This window comes from Polyodon spathula, chromosome 33 (assembly GCF_017654505.1).
Source record: "Polyodon spathula isolate WHYD16114869_AA chromosome 33, ASM1765450v1, whole genome shotgun sequence".
NCBI lineage: Eukaryota > Metazoa > Chordata > Actinopteri > Acipenseriformes > Polyodontidae > Polyodon > Polyodon spathula.
In genome coordinates this window covers 6,398,626-6,416,919 of record NC_054566.1, presented here as the reverse complement: position 1 = coordinate 6,416,919, position 18,294 = coordinate 6,398,626, and the positions used below count along the sequence as shown (strand labels likewise).

At 36.9% G+C, this 18,294-nt stretch overlaps 1 protein-coding gene across 1 annotated transcript in view; it reads right to left on the bottom strand.

Moving 5' to 3' along the window:
- Positions 1-506: 506 nt before the first annotated feature.
- The window catches only part of LOC121303536 (tyrosine-protein kinase JAK2-like), a 21,618-nt gene continuing 3,830 nt past the window's right edge, over positions 507-18,294 (bottom strand). The window contains exons 2-15 of the mRNA XM_041234292.1: positions 18,277-18,288; positions 17,098-17,232; positions 16,000-16,087; positions 14,396-14,523; positions 13,371-13,509; positions 12,625-12,776; positions 12,365-12,515; positions 11,939-12,072; positions 8,980-9,169; positions 8,272-8,396; positions 7,973-8,145; positions 6,270-6,387; positions 2,882-2,995; positions 507-1,145 (exon numbers count right to left, since the gene is read on the bottom strand). Of these exons, the coding sequence (XP_041090226.1) occupies positions 1,038-1,145; positions 2,882-2,995; positions 6,270-6,387; positions 7,973-8,145; positions 8,272-8,396; positions 8,980-9,169; positions 11,939-12,072; positions 12,365-12,515; positions 12,625-12,776; positions 13,371-13,509; positions 14,396-14,523; positions 16,000-16,087; positions 17,098-17,232; positions 18,277-18,288 (1,767 nt within the window). The 3' untranslated portion in view covers positions 507-1,037. The remainder of the gene's footprint in view (positions 1,146-2,881; positions 2,996-6,269; positions 6,388-7,972; positions 8,146-8,271; positions 8,397-8,979; positions 9,170-11,938; positions 12,073-12,364; positions 12,516-12,624; positions 12,777-13,370; positions 13,510-14,395; positions 14,524-15,999; positions 16,088-17,097; positions 17,233-18,276; positions 18,289-18,294) is intronic.

The following is an 18,294-nucleotide window of genomic DNA, read 5'->3' as shown; positions in this document are numbered from 1 at the left end:
TGGACAACATAGTATTTAACCACAACTCATATAAGGGAGAGACTTTACTCACTTCTACTCTCCTGTAATATGCAGATCCTGCGTTAAAGACAATATATTTTAACGTTGAGTGTCTGTGTTGTGCTGCTGTGCTCAAGACAGACAGCTGAGAGCTCTGCCAGAACCCTGGCGTGAGCAGGGGGGCGTGGCCACTGGACTGCATGTTGTTTGTGAGTGTGAGTGAGTGTTCTGTGATTGGTTGTTTATGTTCTGTTAATGTTCTGTTGTTAGGCACACTAGACCTGCAGGGCGGTGCTAGTAGCCTTCATCCTAGCCTGCGAAAGGACGCTCACAGAACTGTTCACGTGAATAGCACCTGAGAGGAGAAATAACTGTATGGGGGGCTCTGGTTGGAGGAGAGTCAATAACAATGTATCTGTTCATGTTTATCTGTTCAATCTACCTGTTCAACTCCACCAAACAGGGGAGTTTGTGCTAAATATAAATAACATTTAGTAGTCCACAAAAGCAGTAAAATATATTTTAATCCAACAGCATCTGCATTACAATGAAAAAAAAAATACAAAATTAGAGATTTATATTTTACAAGACAAAGCAATATATTCAAACCAGCTTCTCAATCTACATTCACTGCTAAAGGATCTTCTCAAATATAATCTGCAGTGCACTGAGTTTACAATTTAGATTTTTAAAATTATCTTATTTGTTGTAGATTGTATATATTATCTGTTAAAAAAAAAAAAAAAAAAAACAGCCACTAATTTTACTTTCAATTATTTGCCTTGTTAAAATGAGGGGGTAAAACCAGCCTTGATGCCAATATGCAACATAAAACACAATACAATTGAAAAACAAGAAAAATACTCTAAGGACAACAACGGTCTCTGTAAAGTTTCTGTGGAAGTAAAGTATTTTAGGCCAGTCAAACAGCAGCCAAGTACTGCAGTCTGGGCTGTTCATGTGCACCCCCGTGCCACTGAGGCTGGCGAATGTATCTTTCACAGATGTTGCTTTGAAGGAAGTACACTTGGCTCCACTCATCCTTCCTTGCTGTCCCTGAAAGTGTCTACTCTCTGGGCTAGATCCATAAAGGGTGGTCTCAGGCTTTTGTTGTTGTTCCAGCACTCCAGCATTGTTGAGTAGATCTGAAATCCACACATGGATAAAAGTGGTTAGAAATGGGATAACCTAGCCACTAATATAGTTGATTATCCTCAAACATCCCTCAAAAATACAGATTATACAATTTTAGGATTCCGGCCATAAGATGAAGTCTGTGACAATACAAATGTATTTATTTCTGGATGACATTTATATCACAATCCTAAAACATGCTGGAACATTGTAGGACAAGCACATTAAAGGAAATACCACACCTTTAGAGTTGAGAAAGCATTACTTATAGAGCTTATTGATAGGAAAAGTTGTAACTGAGAATTATTTTTTCAGGTCAAATTTCGACAATACCCCATTTCCACTTCTTACCTCAAAACTTTCATGGTTTTGAAAGCTAGTGTTTTATATACATAACCTGCTGATTCTATTAAAAGGGCATCTCTAAAAAACGCTGTTGTTCTTCTGATATTATTTTCACAAACGATTCTTTTAACCAATTCAGTCAATTTAAATCCAATAGTGTTATTTATATTTAAATTATTTATATTTTACAAGATTCAAGAACTAACAATTGACTAAAAATAAATCAAACCCCCAAATATTTTAATTCAGTGCCAACGCAGAATTATTGGATTTTAATATTTTTTCGACTTTACCTCAAAAAATGTGTTTCTGCAATGGTAACTACAGACACACAATGTAATAGCACGTTGACATTGGATACCACTGTGGTTTTATAATCAATATTACTTCTTAAGAAGAAGCAGCTCCTTAGACTGGACTCAATCTGTACAATATCTGTGTTTCTTTTTGGCATGTTTTATATAATGTTGTTCATTATGCATATAGTTGAGCATTGTGTTATTGGACCCTCCTCTACTAAACCTCCCTTATGGAAATGTCCTTTAGAATCCTATTGTGGTACTATAGGACTCTGTATTTAAAAAGTATCCACCCTTAGTACTCAAAAGGGTCTTTCTATAGTACAATAATTGGTGTCTCTAGAGAACTGAAGAGCTAAGATAGGCCTCAGATAATATTAACATTAAATTTATGTTTCTGTAGTACTCAGTTCTATAGGGCTTTGTAGAGTTCTGTCAAATAGAACTTTTTTTTTTTTTTTATTCTCTTTTGAAATAGCTCCCCTACAACTGATTTGTTTTAAATGTATTTGTTTGTCCCACAAAACCTAAAATAAATACAGTAAATTAATTCCTATAATTACAAAACATTGCAATATTTTTCTTAATATGATGCTAGATTTAACATTAGTCTGTCTTATTTGTATTAAATATGGAAATCAAACAAAAAATGTTTTATATTTAAATACAATTTAAATGGACAACACTTGGAAAACAGCCTAAAAAATAAAAAAAAAACTTAAAGTTACAAGGCATTGTTAATATATAGTTCAATTAAATAGTAAACTGAGTATTTTAAACAATTGTAACTCTTCATTTTTGACGTCTGTGGCATTTCTTCTTCGGTTTCGTGGTATAAAAAATGTTTATAAGGCCCCCTTGAACTCCCCTCTATTTTCAAAAAATCTGGCAACTACTTACAATAATTATCTTGTGTTTTTAACAGTATTCAATGCAATTTATATAGAAGAAAAGGTTTTTAAAAATGTACACAAAGTGCTACAGAACAAATGTTGCTCAGAAACAAAAGGAACAAGTATTTATTGAATCTATATGTATCAATTTCTAACACAATGTATCTTAAATATACTGTATACATTTTCTTCACATAGATACCAACTCACCAAATCTGGGCACCCTTCAGGTTTGGGAAGCCGTCTGTTTGACTTGAGGATCTCAATTAAATGGTACACAATCATTTGTCCCTGCTTGTCCATTCCAATCATCCGCATGAACTCCTTCAGAATTGGAATGAAATATGTCAGCAGCATATTTATATATATCAACATATATACCAATCTCATTAAAAAAATGTAGCACATTACAGGCATTACGAACAAAATCTAAATAGCCCCTTTCCAGTTAGAACACCGCTGAACAAATGCTGTTTTTGGTAAAGTGGTTTATATTAAAAACAACAAACAACAGGTAACATTTTAAAACTTGGAATGACACCACTAGCAGAAAACATTATAAAGGGTAGTGATGCTGGCTAAAAGGTTCGAGGTGCTTTTGGTACAGTGTACTGGGTGTAGGATCTGGTGGATAACAGGAGTTAGCACGTCTTTGTACCTATGAACCGCTTGGTAGGTTTCTGCACTTACTGCAGAGCAGAAAGCCAGTACAAAGATCTGATAGCTAGTCTGACAGAGCAACTAGAACAGCAGCGGGCAATCAAGGATCGTTTGTATGCTTCCAGGTTGTTGTTTGTGACCCCACTAGAAACATAGAGGGAAGGAGAGGCTTAGCAGAATAATTGGTTTAAATAAATCGTTAGAGAATAAATGCAGAAAGAAGGGGTTTGGGTTCGAAGATAACTGGGGCACCTTTTGGGGAAAAAGCAAGATTTACAAGAAAGATGGCTTACACCTTTATGATAGAGGAGCAGACAGTCTTGCATGAAGCATAGAAAGAACCCTCAGGAAGACCAGAAATGATTTAAACTACACAGGGGGGTGGGTGATAACTGAAAAGTATGATAATGTTGGAATCACAGAAACTTGGCTTAGTCCTAAAGATGGAGAAGAATTCCACATACAGGATAAACTATTCCGACTAGAGAGGAGAGGAGGAGGCGTAGTCACCAAAGCGAGTCAATTTGGGAAAATACAGTGGGATGTGGCAACGTAGAAACGGAACTAATTTATGCAGTAAATCGCTGCTTCTTGACCCAGTGTGTCAAAAACCTGACAACACAGCAATTTTAGATCTGGGGTTCACAAACAACCAGGACATGCTGTATAATATAGAAGTAGCAGAGGTACTGGGGTCAGGTGATCATAACATGGTTACATTTAAGAACATAAGAACATAAGAAAGTTTACAAACGAGAGGAGGCCATTCGGCCCATCTTGCTCGTTTGGTTGTTAGTAGCTTATTGATCCCAAAATCTCATCAAGCAGCTTCTTGAAGAATCTTGTCTAGATCATTTTGAATGACCTTTGCTGCTGCAACAGTGTTTGCCACTCCTCCTACTTTTGTGTCGTCTGCAAATTTAACAAGTTTGCTTACTATACCAGAATCTAAATCATTAATGTAGATTAGGAATAGCAGAGGACCTAATACTGATCCCTGTGGTACACCGCTGGTTACCACACTCCATTCTGAGGTTTTTCCTCTAATCAGTACTTTCTGTTTTCTACATGTTAACCACTCCCTAATCCATGTACATGTGTTTCCTTGAATCCCAACTGCGTTCAGTTTGAGAATTAATCTTTTGTGCGGGACTTTGTCAAAAGCTTTCTGGAAATCTAAATAAACCATGTCATATGCTTTGCAATTATCCATTATCGATGTTGCATCCTCAAAAAAATCAAGCAAGTTAGTTAGGCACGATCTCCCTTTCCTAAAACCATGTTGACTGTCTCCCAGTACCCTGTTACCATATAGGTAATTTTCCATTTTGGATCTTATTATAGTTTCCATAAGTTTGCATATAATAGAAGTAGAAATATAAATTACCTGTGATTCCAGGCAAAGATGCACAAGAAAGGCTAACTTTGAAGGGATGAGACATGAACTGAGAGAAATAGACTGGGCAGAGGAATGGGAGGCTATGACAGTTGAAGTTTAATGGAACAGATTTAAAATTAAATGCAAGACAAGCAAATACCTCAAACAACAAAAGATCAGGTTTAACAAGCAGTCATCAAGACGGTTAAACAGATCAATAGAAAATAAACTTAGAAAAACAGATGGCTGTATATAACAAAAAATTGGGAAGAATATAGGAGTCTGCTTGAACAGGTAAACATGGAAGTTAGGAAGGCCAAGAGATCTAGAAAAAAATATTGCAAATGATGCTAAAAAAATCTTCCAATATTATAAAAAGTAAAAGAACTGTGAGAGTGGAAGTTAAGGTATTAAGGGATGAACATGATAACGAGGTTTGTAAGGACTGCAGAATATCTGATGTTTTAAGCAAGTATTTTTGGAATGTTTTCACCAGAGAGGATACAAATAAGGTGCCGCCAGTACCGGCCACTGGCGCACACACCAAGTCTTGAAGATTTCACCATCAGTGAAGCTATAGGAGCTAAAAAAATAACAAATCACTGGGTCCAGATATGATTTATCCAAGGGTGCTTAAGGAAACAAAAGTAGAAATAAGTAGACCACTGGCTGCTATCATAAATAGTTCTATAGAAACAGGCGAGGTCCCTAAAATGGGACAGGAAGCTTGCAAATGTTGTCCTATTATTTAAAATTGGGTATAAGATGACCCAAGTAATTACAGACCTATTAGTTTAATTTCTGTAACATGCAAAAAGATGGATGCAATACTGAGAGGTAAGCTTGAAGACTATTGCTACAGCAACCATATTATTGTTATATTATGGTTCAGAAGAGGAAGGTCATGAGTAACAAACCTACTTAACTTTTTTGAGGATGTTACAACTAATGGTGTTGATGGCAATGCTTATGATATAGTTTATCTTGATTTTTCAAAAGCCTTTGACAAAGTCCCACGTGAAAGACTTAAAAGTAAATAAAAAATCACCAGGAACAGAGGGGAGGACATGCAATTGGATACAGAACTGGTTAAACAGACAGCAGAGAGGAACTGTGAGAAGTGTCAAATCAGACCGGTGGGATGTACAAGACCAAGCCAAAAATCAATTTTATAAGTATAATATGAACAGGATGGAAATAAGGATGAGGTCTTTGACAAGGATCTCAGTGTTACAGTGGAGAAAAGAACAAGAGGGCATATGTGGAAGCTGAGCAAATGTTTTCAACAGAAGGTAGGAAGCACTTTTTACACAGAGTTATAAATGCATGGTATAGCCTATCAGGTAAAGTAGTAGGATCTAAAACACTGGGAGCACTTAAAAAATACTAGATTCTGTGCTTTTAAATTAGTTCCCCCAATTAGGGGAGGAATGGTGTGATAACAAAGGTCAAGCCTTGATGGGCCAAATGGCCTTTTCTCTTTCTCAAACTTCTTATGTTCTTAAACATTGTATGTTATTTTACACAGTGAGTGAAACAGAAGAGCCGGTATATACTAACCGCCGGTGGGCTTTGGTTCTTGTCACTGAATGTGAACAGCTCGTATAAGACCACGCCGAAACTCCAAACGTCTGACGCCACAGAGAACTTGCTTTCAGTCAGGGACTCAGGAGCATACCTGTATTGTTTAAAACACAAATACAATCAAATCCTCAAGAAAGGTGATTTTTTCATCAGTGAGACGATCAGAAAATATAGATCTACTTTAAGAGTTATTTCTCAGGACAATGACACACTCTGGAGTGCACACTGAAGAGGCGAAACTATTCTAGAAACACATTTCAGAAAGTGCTTTATTTGGATAACTGAACATGAATCTACAACACTTTTCACAAGTACTAAATTCGCTATAAAGCACCATAATTTAATTCAAGACATAAGCACTAAGGTGTTAATTTTCTGTTTAATTTGCTATTTTAATATCGTCTTAATTTGGTAATTATTTAGAACTACAAAACTGAATAAAACAATTGAAATAACATGTGTTACAACCTATAATATGATTTCACCTACTACTTCTAAAATTTTTAAAAGAAACTGGCATTTAATTGCTGAGAATGAAAAGTTAGAAAAGATCTTCTCTGAACCACCATTTAAGTCTTACAAACGAGGGAAGAATCTGGGAGATATAATCTCTTATTCAAAACTAAAGGAGGAAACCAAGACAACCATTTCTTATCCGATAGGAGCTATTGGGGAATAAACCTTGCAATAATATGATTAGATCCATCCATACTCTGGACAGAAAATTATATGAAGGATTACTTTACAAGTGTCTATGATTATGTGGTTTATTTGATAGAATGTCCATGTGGACTTGTATATGCTGATGAAACTAGAAGACCTGTTAAAACCTGCATTTCTGAGCATAAGAGTGTGATTAGATGGGAGGATTTAAATTCTACAGTCATGAAACATTTTAAGGAAGCCCATATAGGATCTCTCCTAAGATTTACGGTTATAGAAAAAACTAGGATGCCCACTAGAGGGGGTAACAAAAAAAAAGATTGTTATGCCATGAAGCTTTCTGGAATTGTAAACTGGATAGTCTTAGCCCTAAGGGACTCAATGAAGAATATGACTTAAGCGGCTTTCTCCCCAATAATTTGATACACGTGCTTGGAAATGCAATGATTTAATTAATCACAGGATTTATGTTGGGTGAAGGCTGTGTCGGTTCACTGCAGCTTAATGAAGGCTTGCTGGCCAAAACGCTGCTCTGTTCTTTTAAATAATAAATAACTAAGGATGAAAATGTGAGCTAAAATCTATTATTATGATGTTGCACCTCTACCTGCATCAATCATGTACAATAATGGGATATTTGGGAAACTAATCCCAGAGGTAGCATCCAAAAATGGAAATACTGTTAATTAGTAATTATATATATAAAAAAAATAAATAAAAAAAAATCGGTGTGTAATATCAGCTACATGCTTTGGACCCTGCATGAATCAGAAGGGAATCACATACCACACAAGAGAGCTGGGGGCTAAATTCAACATATGGATATTGATTTAGAAAGAGACCCAGACTGGCTAAATGAAAGTTCTGCATCTTATTTACATGGAGGGCAGTTTGCATTTAACTAAGTAATAGGACAGAGTCTTGAAAAGTTGAAGATACAAAACATATCATGTCATTCAGTTTTAACCAACATGTCCCATGATGCAAAGGGTCCATTGGGGCTTTTTAGTGCTTACCAGAATATCGGGCTTTCTCCTGGTTCATTGACTTTGTAATACTCAGAGTCTTTTGGCAACATTTTCGTGAGACCAAAGTCTCCGATTTTTACCCTGTGTTCAGTTTCAACAAGAATGTTTCTTGTTGCCAGGTCTCTATGGATGTATCTGTTTGTCGCCAGGTACTCCATTCCCTGAAAATAAGGCGAAAGAGGCAGAATGTGAGACAGAGTAATTTGTCATTTTTGATGACATTGTGTAAGCAATGTCAACTTGTGATACTGAATAACAGTCAGGTTTCAAAAACGCAAAGAACATACCTTGCATATTTGAAAAGCATAAAGAAGCAATTTCACGTGATCCATTCTATCTTTGTTTTTGTTAAGGTAATCCCGCAAGCTACCATAGGGCAGGTATTCCATAATTAGCCGCAGGTTTCTTCGTCCTTTTTTGGGGGAGAGAGAAATAAAAATGCAGATGTGAGTGTCTGTTAGACATTTAGAAGTAGTGTCACATGCAGCTGAACTTTCATTTCAAAGTGTGATCTCTGCTTAATCCATTTAGTCATATCTGACAAATAAATATGCAAGTGCTGTATATTGTGTCAATGACCCATACTTTACAGATCTATTTTGGAATAGCCATTTAATTGAACACAAAGGGGGCATAGCCACAAAAATAATCATCAAAAGGCATTCGTGTCCAGATTTGAAACTAATGCCAAAGTAGTTTTTATTTAATGCACATCAGGGAAACAAGTTATTGTGAATAGTTTGTAAAGCTGATGTAAAATGTAGTCTTTGAGAAAAAAAAGATCTGCATCACTGATATGGCCAGTGGTTAAAACAGTATTGCAGTGAAACGGCCCCAGTGTATCTGAGGAGCGCGATTCAAGCGACTTCATTCCACTGTGTGTCAGAAACACAGTATATTATATTTTGTTCACTTTACATATTTCTAAAAAATAGGTCTCAGGAGTGCAAAAACAAAAGGAAGCCTGGAGTAAATGCTTTGCCTCCACAACGTACCTGCACTGTAGCACACACCCTTGTATTTGACAATGTTGTCGTGATGCAGTGACTTGAGGATCCTGATCTCCTGCTCGAAGTCTCGCACGTGCTCGGCTGTGCTGTGCTGCAGCTTCTTGACAGCCACCACCTCCCCAGTGTTGTCCTGGAGTGGATCGTAGCGGCACATCTCCACGCTGCCAAAATTGCCCTGCAGAGAGAGGGAGCCATGCATCCAAGTTAATATGTAGTATATGTATAACCAGTAGATTACTTATTTACAAGGGAGTCCTGTCAAGACAACAGTTATAAACAAACACAAGGACATTACAGTGGCAGCAAAAATATTTCAGACATTTTTGTTTTAATATCTGTAGTTTCATACAGTCTATTATGGTTCTGTTATGTGGCTAACAAAGTTTCCTCCTGAAGCTGTGGCGTTCTGCCACAGGGGTTCTCAAGCTGTGGGGTGGGCCCCACAAAGGGGACGTAACACTTTATCAGGGGGGCGGGTCAAATCGTATCAAATTAGTCTAAAAATAAAATCAGTCCATAGCACTAACTCACATATTCATGATGCACTTTTCTTATCCTGTTCTACTGGTTAACTAATAATAATAATACTTTATTTTTATATAGCGCCTTTCATAGTGGACCACCATCATAAAGCGCTTTAGAAGATATGAGACGAGGGTGTGTGAACTATACATCAGCTGCAGATCCACTTACAACAATGTCTCACTTGAAAGACAGAGCACAAGGAGGTTAATACATTTGTCTTACGAAGGAGGACGTTTATTGGTAAACTAATCTACCCATAACCCTCGCTCCCATTTTCTTGGTCAATTTAGAGAAAGACCTTGCATAATTAAAAAAATGTAAATACATTAAAAAAAAAAAAAAAAAAACTGGTGGCAGTATTCTAATGGTAGCAGGTTTATAAAGTGAGTGAATTACAGTTATTATGTATACAATTTCAATTTTAATTGCTCGATTGTTGCTATGGATCGTTTTGTTATCTGCACTGGTGGAAAGAAGGGCATTGAAGGAGACGCCGTTTGTGAAGTGGAGCAGGCAGGCATAAATACAGCAAAGCAATGGAAAAAAAACAAACATATTGCAGCTCATATTTGGCTTTTGGATTTACGGGTTTTGACTCTGAAGAAGAACAAAGGCCTTAGTGGGTTTTATGCAATTAAATATTGGCCAATAACAGCCTAAAACCTAATAAACTCCAGCAACACTTGAAATATCTCGTGAAGCCCATGGAGTTTTTTGAAAGAAACTTAATAAGCAAAGAACTGTCCAACGTAAACATGCAACTGTGCCTGTCAAGGCACTGGAGGCATCCTAAGCGTCTCGCTGCAAATCGCCAAGGCAAACAAGCCTCACATCATTGCAGAGTCTTATTCGTCTAGCCGCAAAAGTAAATGTGTGACATTATGATTAAAAAAAAAGCTAACCAGCCGAAATTAATTCCACTTTCAAATGACACAGTGAGCCGTCGTATTGAAGAGATGTCCGATGACATAAAACAGCAGAGAATTAACGGGAATTTTTTTTTTTTTGTCTAAAAATTGACGAATCCACTGATATCTCAAAGGCAGCACAGCTGGTCTATGTTTGCTACAGTCACAGACAAAAGTATTGCCCCCCTACACTTAATATAAGATAATTCAAGAAAACATGCTAAATTCATGAACTTCGTTAACATTAGCCAATAACATTACAACGTCACACATGATGCACATTATAAAAGGTTATCTATGAATCAACCTTATCTTCTAATTTGCTTACCAAAGTCTTTGTTTTCACTGAGAGTATAATACTGGAGAAAGTTCAGTGTCAGTCACTACAGAGATTGTTTTATCCGGGTCCATTTTGTAAAAGTGCATTCTAAACGGTTCTTGTTGCTTGGACCGTTAAAAAAGGTGGTTTATACTGAAGTTAGACTGTGTGTGTGTGTGTATTATATATATAAATAATTACACAGTAATTAAGCTGCGTTATAAATTAAAATAGCCCGAAAAAGAAGTAATTATTTCCAACATCTGTTGAAGAGGAACATTTTGGCAACACAGCAGATGGTCAAGTTGGATTCACATTTGATAAAACCACTCGAAGCAAACTACAACAAAGGAAATGTCTACAGAACAGTATCATAGGAATATGAAACACCAAAGTACCACAGAACAAATTCAACTAAAACATTTGAAAGAGTACAGCAGGTAGGACAATCGTCCGAGCATAAAAGAACTGCACCACCCATTTTGAATTATTGACAGATATGCACATGCGTCAGAGATGTGCATGTGTTCATTACTTATGCTATTATTTATGCATTTTTAAAATGTGAACTTTCAGTATTATAAATGAGATGTACTTTTAAAACATCAAAACACATCTCAAAATAATGCAAAATATGACATGACACTGTACTTAATACTTTTAGAGGTGTTGTGAGTCAGCATTTACACACAGAGCAGCTGAAGATTTGGCTAGAAAGTATGTGCGCAGTCAAGTATAGAAATATTTCGGTTTTGAGCTGGCGGATGATGGAATAGTAAAACAATATAACAATACCTTGTTTATCTCCATGGACACTATGAAGCAAAGCACCACTAAGTTAAAGTAAGTTATTGCTTTTCATATGTAAATATTTGTTAATGTCTACATGTTTGATATTGCAATTGTGTTATTATGTTTTTCTGTGTTCTGGAAGACTTTGATACTCTCTATCGAAATACGTGCACAATATCGATATACAATTTTCATATAATTTGCCCACCCCTAGTATTTATATATCATTTATATGGAGGTGGGTCATCACAACCTAACCTTTTACAAAGGAGGATCTCAGCAGTTTGAAAAGGTTTGAGAACCCCTGTCTACATCAAGAACGCTTTGTCTTAATGCTGCACTGCAGTCATGTATACTTAAATATTTTTTGGAAATTGAAAAAAAACACTGAATGCCATACCTTGCCAAGCTGCTGCAAGAATATCAAATGCCTCTCTTCAAACTGTGCAGGGGCCTGGTTCTCAAAAATGCCAGTGAATCCAACACCAAGAGCTCGACTTGGCAACATGTCACTCTCAGCAAGCAGCTCATAATCTAGAAGCACAAAATAAAATTAAAACTGTCACGTCCTCATTACGTTTCAGACCATTATATTCAGATCTATGTGAACCACTGAATGTCCTTTGGGGTCATATCTCAAACTATATCCACATTTTTTGGCTACTCTTTTGGACATTGCATGACTGGTTTAAAAATTGTTTAAGAATATATTGTGGCTATTTGTGCCAAGATGAGCTAAGAGGTGGTTGCCATGGAGACCACAACTGCAAGCAGAACTGGATGAGGGTAAGCTCCCCTGAGGTGCTAACTAGCAGGAGGGACTGACCTGGGGTGAAGAGGCTGTTGAGGTCCCGGATGACAGCACGAAATGAGGGCCTGAACTCTGCCATGTAATTCATGCAGCTGTTAATCAGATTGGCAAGTTCTGTCCATCTTGGCGCTGGTAATTTGTGCTCATCTTCATAAAACTGAATTTTCTAAACGTAAGAATTTGGAATAAAAGTGTTGATTGAACAGGCTTTTGGTGCAGGTGCAATCATTATGTAAAACCTTGTAAGAAAACACACATATATGCACTGTACTTACTTTAGAAGAATCAAGTGTACTAAGGGGTTTGTCGCCACCACTGCAAATCTCCCACAGCGTGGTGCCAAAGCTCCACTTGTCTGTGGCTTGGCTCAGGTTCTTGGGATCCTCGATACACTCAGGTGGTACCCAAGGAATTCTCTCAACAAGAACTGGAAAAGCACACAGGGAACTTTACAAGATGGTTATTTTTTGCTCTCCAACCTACAGGGCAGCAGTGGTGTGCTAAACATAAAATACGATTTACACTTACATAGCACTGTTCATGTACGGTAACGTCTCTGGTGCTTTACAGAAGTAAAGCACAGACAAAAATACAAATGATCTAAAATACAGCAACTGTAGGGCTAAACAGTCTACTCAAGCCGTGCACCTCTTATTAAACCATTGGATTAAACATTGTTCCCTCATGATATTAGAGCAATGCACTGCCAAATTTAATTCAAACCAATGAATTAAACTTTATGCTATAAAGTGTTGCTTTATTGGAATTAACTATTTTAAAATGTGTTGAACCACACCTCATGTAAGCAAGTGTATGACAAGAAACCTACTAGCTTACCAACCGAATTCTTTGGAAAGAACAGCAAAGCACAGGCCTCTTATATTGAAAGATCCAAAAATGAAATCAAATCTTGGGAATGGTAATTGTTTTCTGTATTGTCCAGTTCCTTCTTTCAAGTGAACAGCAAATCAACAGGTAAACTAAAAGTTGATCTGAGTGATTTGATGGTTTGGATACTTACTCTCTTTCGGCAAGACTGTAATGCTGACGCCAGGGTCAGTGAGCTTTATAAAAGGAGGGCTGCCACTCTTTCTGTCCTTTTCCCTGATAAGCAAGATGTTTTTGGCACAAACATTTCCGTGGACAAGGTTTTTATCTTCCTATACAAGGGAAACAGGGACAAAGTATGTATATATCACACAGTAAAACTCATCTATTAAATCCTGGGCTCCTTTTTGGTGATACAAATGTGTCAATACATTGTGAGCAAAGCTTTATTCCATGACAAAACAGAAGTGGGGTACAACATTTAAAGTTATGCTTTGCCCTTAAAACAGAAATTACGAAATCATAAAATCATTATTACACCACCATTAAAGGATGTCACAATTAAGTATATTTGCCTTTACACGTAACAAGCTTTTTATACAACACCCTGTAATGAGGTACACCCCACCCCTGTGTGCATATGTATTATTTAGTATTTATATTAGTTGTATTATTATTATTTAAAATGTATTGTTTGTGTGTAAAAACATGCCATTTTATTGTTATTGTTTGACATCGCGAGAATGCGTGGTCAAGGAACGATTATTGAGAATCTGGCTGTTGACCACGCGTATGAGAAACCCCTTGCCGAATGTGGTTGAGAGATGTACTAGGTATGATAGCCAGTTAATCCCTCTGCCCAATATAAAAAAAACCTGTAGCTTTGACTAAACAGGGTGTGTGAAAGAACGTGAGACGGAGCTGAGAATCAAAACTAAACAAAAACAATTGCTATGTGTGCTGGTTCAGCACAACTCTTGTTTTAATTAGTGTTTAGTCCGTCTACCTTGGCCAACGTGCCATTTTCTTTTGGAAAGTGTTTTAATTAAATGTTTTATTTATAATTAAACTTGCGCATCAGCGCTTTCATTTACCCCAGTGCTGTCTGTGTGTTCTCCTCCTTCCTGGCCTGACTTCACCACACAAGCCAGCCTGTTCACACACCCTTATTCTCTTTTCCATTCAACCCTGTTTAAGACAAGCTATAAGTTTGCTTACCAAGAAATGCATAGCCCAAGCCAGCTGCTTTGCCACCTCCAGTTTCCACATGATATTCACACAACTCTTGTTCTTTTTTAGGTATGTGTCCAGAGACCCAAACTTCACATATTCCTGAACCATAATATCTAAAGAGAAATTTTAAAAAGTTGATCATATCTATAGGTACTGTAAAAACATTTATTTCCAAAAACGATACCACCAAGCATGGCTTAATAATAAAAGCCACTCTCAATCAGCACTACTGTTAGAACTGCGAGTGTTATACAGGTACCTACACAGCATACAGGACCCAACAATAGCAAGTAATGTTATCCAAGTCACAGGGTGTTCTATACCATTTTTAATTTTAAGACTGGGCAATAAAATATTTCATGTCTGTATATTAGGTAAGGGCAATTAAGTTTGTAATACACTAACTGTGCAACCCAGGGCAAGTTACTTGACCTCTGTGTGAGCCTCATCCCCCTACAGCAAAAGATCTAGATTTTGTATCCAGGTTGAGATACCCTATGGGAGTTGACGGAATTCCTCCAAAAGGGCAGCCTCGGCTGGTTTGATCAATACATGGAGTTTAGTAAATAAAAGAGAAGTCAAGTGTGCGATCTGGTTTTTACACGGAACACTGCTTCAGGATTTTAGCATTTAAAAAAAAAAGTACCATCCTTATCTACATAATTTTGTAGCTTATATTGTGTTCTTTAAGACTACCAAGACAATGAAATGGCAAACATGTTTTTAATCCTAGTAAGCTTGCTTATGAAATTCAATGACATAAAATATATACAGTAGTAGCAAATGATAGCAAGTGGAGGGAATTTATAGGTGTAGTGTCCTATATGACTTAAAATGAATACTGTCTATACATGTATTGGAAGACTGGTTTATGTTGGAGAAAAAAAAATCTCTACAGGTGTTTCTTGTAAAAATGTGATTAGTTTAAAAAAATGACACTGCCACCCTCTCTTCATTCAGGCCTGGGAAAGCTGTAACAAACTGTACTAGGAGACATGTTTACACCACTAAACTGCTTTCACTTTTTGAACTGAGCTTGAGGTGAAAGGCATGAGTGCTGAGTTAACCAACTGTGCAAGGTCTGGTTTCAGGAATCATGTTGTAGTATAAAATTCATGTAAACAAATTATTTCTTATTGACAACTGAAATAACAAACACATTCCACATAGAGTATAGTCATAGGAATTCAATGACCAGAAATGAATTATACTTAAAATTCTTAAGTAACTACATTCAAAATCCCTCGCCCCAAATAACAGGGTTGAATAACAGTTAATGGGTAAGATCTTTGTTAAATAATAAACGCTTAGCTATCCCAGTTAAAATGATTATGCTAGATTTTACAGCCAGCCCGCACAGTAGTCTAAGGTGAATACTTAACACAAGTTGGGCTGTATCATTTTATACTGCCCTGCAATAAGCATCTATGTCATCACATTGTAAAAGACATTCCTTAATAGAAGCAGCTTTTTGAATAAAGCACTGGGACAGTTCTATTGATTTAGAGGGGGTGGACGGAAGATTATTAGTTAAAATCGCTTGCTCTGATGAAGAATGACTTGCAGGAATGAAATGCTATTGCACTTACTCTCTTCTCCACACACACAGACCCCATAGTTCAATACCAGGTGCTTATAGGAGAGCTGGCTCATCATGCTAGCGGCTTCAAAGAAGGACTGCGGAGAAGAGAAGAAAGACATCAGGGTCACTGCACTTTAACCCTTTCGCCTCCTTACATCAACGTCACCCGATACCAGCCCCTGATGACGCTCCCAATAAATCAATCTGCACGAATGACTTCAAAAGGCTTGAGAAGACATGTTGTCACGGTCAGTGGATCAGACCATTGTTGCTGCGTGCACAAGGTAACTTGAGGAGGTTCTCTAACTTGACACAGTATAAATTCAGGATCTATATAAATCAGTGCTTAAAGCTGAGGAAGAGCTCCCCCTCACAGCTCCGAGCACACATCAATCCTGACCTGAACATCACATGGCATTCAGTCCTGAGACTCATGAGTGGTGACTTAAATTGTACAAAATTGTGTGGTGATTTTGTAGTGTGAAGAAAAAAAGACATGAACCATCATTTTCATTACTCCTAGATCAGGGACACTGTACATTTAATATGTCACAATTCTGTGCAGCTACCACCTTTCCCCCAGAGTCTGCAGTCACTACCGACACAGTGCACCTGAATTTCCGGGTTGTAGCTGCAGTCTGAGATAATCAGGCCCCAGTACAATGCCCAATATTCCCAATAAAGTGGACACACATTATGTCTTTATTGGTCAACTACTACTGAGTGAAGGAGACCTGGAGGAAGTTCTGAGAAATGCAAGCAACAATGTGAGGGGAAAGATTTAATGAAATGTCACACTGCCTCTCTATCTCTTGTGCAGCAAGACACAAAGAATTAGGAATTATGCTAGTAAGCCCAAGAATGGAGTGACATATCTATAACAATTCTAATTATTACAGTGAAGAAAAAAAAAATTGAAGTACAGTAACACGGCTATTCAAGGACAGAAAATAACCCCTTACAATCGTAGGTGACCATAGCCTACATTTGTGGTATGTTGAAAATGTTTATGCAAGTTGTTTGTGTGACAGTGATGGAAACTATTGTGAGAATAGTCAAGCTATCCCCTATGTGATGTGTCAGAAGGAAATAAGACTTTACTCACCTCAGAATAATTCCTGTGTGCTTTATCCAGAACCTTGACAACAACCTCCATCTCATGCATCTCACCATAGTCTCCTAGCTCTTTCCTTATTCCTCTAAAAATCTTTGTAAAGGTTCCTTGACCAAGGCTTTCATGCTGAAATGTTAAAATAAATTAGTTAAATAAATAAACAGATTACTATATAGGTTAGACAACAATGTACAAGTTTAACCAGGGAAATAAGGGAACTTTTTCTTGGAAACTGGAAGTAGGCAGAGTGGTACTAGTTCATGCAGCAGGTTCATTTACTCTGGTTAGAGATCATAAGTTAATTAAGCTGGGTAGTACTGATCTGGCTTCAGTGGAAATTTGTACATGTCACAAAATCACTACACACATTTTAAAACACTGTTCCTTATCTGTAAGCAGTGCCACATTTCATGAGCAATGTTAATATTATGACTGTCATTTCTATCATAGGAATCCTGTGTGTATTAAAGTATTAATGATAAACTCAAGAAATTAAATCACAATAATGCAAAAGTAAGACCTGAGCAAGTTCATAGCAAACTAGCACAGAGCTCACTTGTTTGAACATGCCTAAAAAAATTAGCATGGGTGAAGTCCTGGCTTCCATTGAACATGCACTTTAACCTTAACAAAAGCATACTAAAACTTAAGTTTAAACAGTTGCCTATGAATCAATGTCAACATTAACAAATTTATTTTTTGCTATGAAGGAATCCTAAGGGACACATTTAACCATGTGTATTATACTTCCCGCCCTTGAACTATATTATATATCTATATATATATAGATATATATATATATATATATATATATATATATATACCTGACCTGATCTCATAGAACACTCCAGTTCATCTGTAGTATCACTCTAAAATCTTGCAAAGTCATGGTAAACACCTTTTTTACTGCAATGCATGTTTAATTCATAGTACAGTTCTTATAAGTAATATCTGAAATAAAAGCATAGCCCATCCTTCATTTTTTTCAGGATTAACAGCTCATAGCGTGCTGCCTCTAGCCATTGTCATACGAGGATGTTATTTTTTGCAATGCTGGTGAAACTCAATAAGGTCCTAATAGTATTGCATTGGAAGGTTACTTGGTGTTTCATAATGTTCAATAAAATGGCCTTTTGGAATTTAAAATTTCAAACTATTGAGTGTGCATACAATTTCTAGGTCCTCTTT